This window comes from Callorhinus ursinus, unplaced genomic scaffold, assembly GCF_003265705.2.
Source record: "Callorhinus ursinus isolate GAN/ISIS: 27379988/994484 unplaced genomic scaffold, GSC_fseal_2.0 scaffold50, whole genome shotgun sequence".
Classification (NCBI taxonomy): domain Eukaryota; kingdom Metazoa; phylum Chordata; class Mammalia; order Carnivora; family Otariidae; genus Callorhinus; species Callorhinus ursinus.
In genome coordinates, this window is record NW_027397112.1 from 8,005,632 (window position 1) to 8,010,966 (window position 5,335).

Here is a 5,335-nt window from a genome sequence, read left to right on the forward strand (position 1 = left end):
GCCTCAGCACCTACAGAAGCTCCTTCCAGTGATGCATGGGGGGCCTTGACAAGCTCTCTCATGCTTGCCACCTCTTTTGCCACTGAGAGCTTGAAGTGGACACTGGTTTTTTTTTCTCTTTTTTAAAATGTAAATTCCAGTTAATTGACATACAATATTAGTTTCAGATGTACAATTTAGTGAAGTGACCTCTTAAAACTGGCTATGCTGACTTAGAAATATTAATTGATGCTTTGTATCTCTAAAAGATAAAGACTTTTTTGGTAAACACAACAGTACCATTATCACACCTAAAAATTAATAATGTTTTTAAAATGTCATCAAACGGGGCGCCTGGGTGGCTCAGTCGGTTGAGCATCTGCCTTCGGCTCAGGTCATGATCCTGGGGTCCTGGGATGGAGCCCCACATCGGGCTCCCAGCTCTCTGGGGAGTCTGCTTCTCCCTCTCCCTCTGCTACTCCTTCCTCCCCCACTTGTGCTCTCTCTCTCTCTCTCTCTCAAACAAATAAATAAAATCTTTAAAAATAAAATAAAATGTCATCAACATCTAATTAGTGTTCAAATTTCCCTAATTGTCTGTTGTTGTTGTTTTTGGATCCAAAATGGCCCACTGTAATTAGTTGATATGTTTCTTTCTTTTTTTTTTTTTATTTTTTTTTTAGTGTTTGGTTTTTTTTAGAGTTTTTTTTATAAGGTTTTATTTATTTATTCATGAGAGACAGAGAGAGAGAGAGAGAGAGAGGCAGAGGGAGAAGCAGGCTTCCCGCGGAGCAGAGAGCCCGATGCGGGGCTCGATCCCAGGACCCTGGGATCATGACCTGAGCTGAAGGCAGACGCTTAACCATCTGAGCCACCCAGGCGCCCCTAGTTGATATGTTTCTTATGCCTTTTTTAATCTATAGACACTTCCATCTTTTTTTTCCCCTCCCCCTACAGGTTATTTGTTGAAGATAGCAAGCTGTTTATTCTATAGTGTTTTCCATGGTCTCAGTTTTGTTGATCACATTCCCATGGTATCTTTTACCATGTTCCTCTGTCCCCTGCCCAGAGGCTTAATGAAATTCAGATTAGCTTTTATTTAGCAAGAACTCATGGGGTTAGTATGCACTTCCATGAGGAGGCACATAATGTCTGATCATCTCTCTTTTTGTTTCTTAGTAGGCTTTGACAATAACCACTTGGAAGCATTATTTCACTAGAGGTTGCAAAATGGTGATATATTAATTCTATCTTTCCTTTTTTATTTATTATCTGAAATAATTCTATAAAGGGAAACTTGCCCGCATCAACTCTTTAGTTCTACTGAAGTATGGTTTGCATAGAAAAGGCAGGATAAATGCTTGGTTCTCTCCCTTTATTGACCAGTTCTGAAAATAATGAGTTTGTTTTCTAGCATCTTGTAACAGTAGGATATTTTTCTTTCATTGTTGTTATTTTTTGTTTAAGAATCATTATGAATTCATAGTTTAAACATATTTGATGTATTTCAATCCATTGCAATTATTATTTTTATTGTCCCATTTTTTGACTATGGGAAGCACTTCGGAACCAGCTCCTAAGTCCTTTTTTTGTTTTGTTTTTGTCTTAAGGTTTTATTTATTTATTTATTTGAGAGAGAAAGAGAGTGCATGCGAGAGAGTGAGCAAGGGGGGAAGCAGAGTGCATGCGAGAGAGTGAGCAGGGGGGAAGAACAAAAACAGAGGTTTGTTTTTAAGTAAACTCTGTGCTCAGTGTGGGGCTCGAACTCACCACCCTGAGATCAAGAGTCATATGCTCTACCAACTGAGCCAGGGGGCACCCCTCCTGAGTCCTTTTGACACTACCCAGCAGTCTTTGATAGCTTGTATGTTTGTATTTTTTTTATTTTAAAATGCCAAGGGAAATAATAACCCTCATCAGAAAATCTAATGTAAGAGAATAAAATTATTAAAGAAGAGAAATATTAGAAAATGTTTTTATGGGCACTTGGGTGACTCAGTTAGTTAGGCGACTGCCTTCGGCTCAGGTCATGATCACAGAGTCCTGGGATCGAGCCCCACATCGGGCTCCCTGCTCCATGGGAAGCCTGCTTCTCCCTCTCCCACTCCCCCTGCTTGTGTTCCCTCTCTCGCTGTCTCTCTCTCTCTGTGTCAATTAAATAAATAAATAAAATCTTTAAAAAAAAAATGTTTTTATATCACCCGAGAAGAAAAGTTCTTCCAAGTAAGGCACAAAAATTGAGAGCCACAAAGAACTTAAAGCTTTTCTATGGCAAAATTAAGACAAGTGACAGCCTAAAAAAAAATACTTAACACATAAATGAAAGCAGAGGATTCTTTTTATACATATAAGTCAATGGCAAATGAGTAAGAAAAAGACAAATAAATGGACAAATAATATGAATAGGTAATTCCCAGAAGAATGAATGCAGGGGGCCATTAAATATGGTAGGGCCAGGGGATAGCTTGGGTGGAGGAGGGGTTTAGGCCCTTCAAAAATGCCAACAACTTCCCTTCCACTCTTTGGTCTGGACAACTAACATTTTCTCAGTCTTACGTATAAACTCAGCTTCAAGACAAAGCCTCTCCTCTCTTCCCAACCATATAACCATCCCTAAATTTCCTCCCCATGGAACTGAGTGTTCATGACCAATAAACATGAAAAAGACTCAGCCTCATGAGTAATGAGGCAACTACAAATCATAACAATACTGAGATATTGGTTTTTACTCATCAGATTGGCAATTTACAAACATTGTCTCTGCTATTGGAGAGGGGTGGGAAACATTCGCCCATGTGAGTGGTCACTGTTGGTGAAGTTTCAGGGTATTGGGAGGGCAACTTAACAATTCAAATGTACTTGACCTTTGACCCAGCAATTTCACCTTAGGATTTTATTTTATTTATTTTTAAAGTTTTTTTTTTAATTTATTTTTGAGAGAGAGAGAGAGCAAGAGAGAGCGCAAGAGCCGGGGTTGGGGGACAGAGGGAGAAGCAGACTCTCCCCGCTGAGCAGGGAGCCCGATGCAGGACTCCAACCCGGGACCTTGGAATCAGGACCTGAGCCGAAGGCAGACACTTAACCGACTGAACCACCCAGGCGCCCCAGTGGCCTAGCATTTATTGACAGTTCACCAAATGTCAGGCGCTGTGCTGAGGGACATGGCTTGTCTCACTCAGTCCTCCTCATAAGAACCCTCCCCGGTAGGTGCTTTTATTATCCCCACATCACAGAGGAAAGAGATTGTCAAGTGGTTGCATCATCCACCCAGGCTGCCTGCTGGAAAACAGGAGAACCAGGGTTAGGACCATGACCCTAGCAGGTCTAGTTCTATGATGATAAACTGTCTCCCAATACATATTTTTTATTTTGTCGCTTAAATTATTTTACAATGATTATGTGTTGATTTTGTACATTAAAAAAAACAACAGCAGGGATGCCTGGATGGCTCAGTCGATTAAGCTGCTGACTCCTGATTTTGGCTCTGGTCAGGATCTCGGGGTCCTGGGATGGAGCCTTGCAGCTGGCTCCACGCTCAATGGGGAGTCTGCTTGAGATTCTCTCTCTCCCTCTCCAGCCCCTCTCTCCCCCCTCCGCCCCTCTGCCCACTCTCTCTCTCTCAAATAAATAAATAAATCTTCAAAAAAAAGCAGAAAGAAAAATATTTCATTATAAAAACAATCTCAATATTTTATCTCTAAGTCTCAGGAAAGAAGCTTCAATTCCCGGCCTCACATCGCTTCATTTAAACTGTAGGTGATGGAAAAGACTCGACTCTTTGGTTGCTCATCTAAAAGCACAGAAAGACTTAATCATGAACGGTCGCGTTGGGAAAGCTGACCATCCCCACGGTGTCGGTGAAAACGGTTTTGGTAAAAGAAGAGAAGGAAGTAAATGAAACTTACTGTTTATTCTTGTGTCACAATCCAGGGCAGCTTTTTGTACTGAAAGAGAGAAAAGGAACGTAAGAAAACTCTTTCTCCACATCACGTTTTGGTTTGGAGATGCAGGCTTCAAAATGGCAAATGGGCCTTACATATGAGAGAAGAAAAAAAGCCCCAAAAGAACAGTTTATTCAAATATCTGCACATTCTCTCAGAAGAAATTGGATGGGAGGGAAAGGAGGCGTGGTGCCCCCATAGGGGTGAGTCATTTAGGGACTTCCTCCTTTTCTGACCAACTTAAAGAAATTGGAGTTGCTGGGGCAAGCTTGAAACAATATGACTGGTTGGTTTGACCAGCATGTGTTCCCCCAGTGAGTTCTTGTACGAAGAGAGAGATGTGGTAGGTCGCCGTAACTCTGGCTGCCTGGGAAGCTGGACAGTGGGAGGAAGAAGGAAAGACAGGACTGTGATTTCGTCTTTGCAAAAACCCACCTGATCATCTCTCTCTGGATTCGGCCTGTATCGAAAGGAATTTGACGGAAGTTGGGTTCAGCCTTGGGAAGCAAATACTGACTGTCTGGAGTAGATACACACAAATGAGCCATCAGAAATGTCTGGTTGTGTTACATGCGGATTCCTAGGCCCCACTCTAGACTTCCTAGGGATAAAATTATAATTTTATTATATAAAATGGGACTCTGAATTATAAGAAAGGGTCCCAGCAGTCTCAGAGTCTCTACCATACAACCCAGAGGGGCTTGTGATTCACTTCTACTCGATCTAGAATCCTCCTGGCTCTGTGAACTGGATGTAGGAGTAAACCCGATGTTCCAGTGTCACCAGTCTGCGGTAGGGAGTGGGATGTGTTGAGGGGCTTTCCAAGTGGAGGGAGCTGTGACCCAGCCAGGCCCCTTTGGCGCAGTGATTTCTGTTGCCATTAGCGGGCCTGCCCGATAGGTCTGGCACTTTCCTGTGGACAAGCACCCAGTTCCCTGCCCAGGTACATGTTCTTCTGGGGCATTGTCCAAACTCCTGTATTCACTCACTCCGGGTGCTCCTTGCTTGGGCTCCCCAGGTCCCATCCTATGGTGGTCAGTCATTCCAAGTCCCACACATGGCCACCACGGGGGGACTGAGCAAAACCAGGGTCTGCCGCCTGGCTACCACCATCTGGAAGCAAATCATGAGTTAATTCTCAGTGCCTGGAAGGCCTTTATTCCCTTCTGACAGTAAAAGTTACTGTTTCGGCACCCACTCTTCTAAAAAACACGACCCTCAGGGATTGACAGTGATTTTTCATTCAGGGATATTGGCAGTCATGTCTCTCACTAAAGAGAGGGAGGGGAAGAAGCTCACCAGCTTAATCTCTGGTGGGATGATCCTTCTGTCAGAATTTTTGCCAAAGGAAATTGGAAGTTTTGCAGGCATTGCTGTTTTGACACTTTTCCCACCAACATCTCACGCATCCTTGC

General features: G+C 42.9%; 1 protein-coding gene across 2 annotated transcripts in view; it reads left to right on the top strand.

The window, feature by feature from the left end:
• Nucleotides 1-4,084, top strand: part of POLG2 (DNA polymerase gamma 2, accessory subunit) — a 44,964-nt gene extending 40,880 nt beyond the window's left edge. Inside the window, exon 10 of one of the 2 annotated variants that reach the window (XM_073883275.1) lies at nucleotides 3,682-4,084. In XM_073883275.1, the coding sequence (XP_073739376.1) occupies nucleotides 3,682-3,739 (58 nt within the window). In that variant the 3' untranslated portion in view covers nucleotides 3,740-4,084. The remainder of the gene's footprint in view (nucleotides 1-3,681) is intronic. The other variant, XM_073883276.1, reaches the window with a different exon arrangement.
• Nucleotides 4,085-5,335: the final 1,251 nt, after the last annotated feature.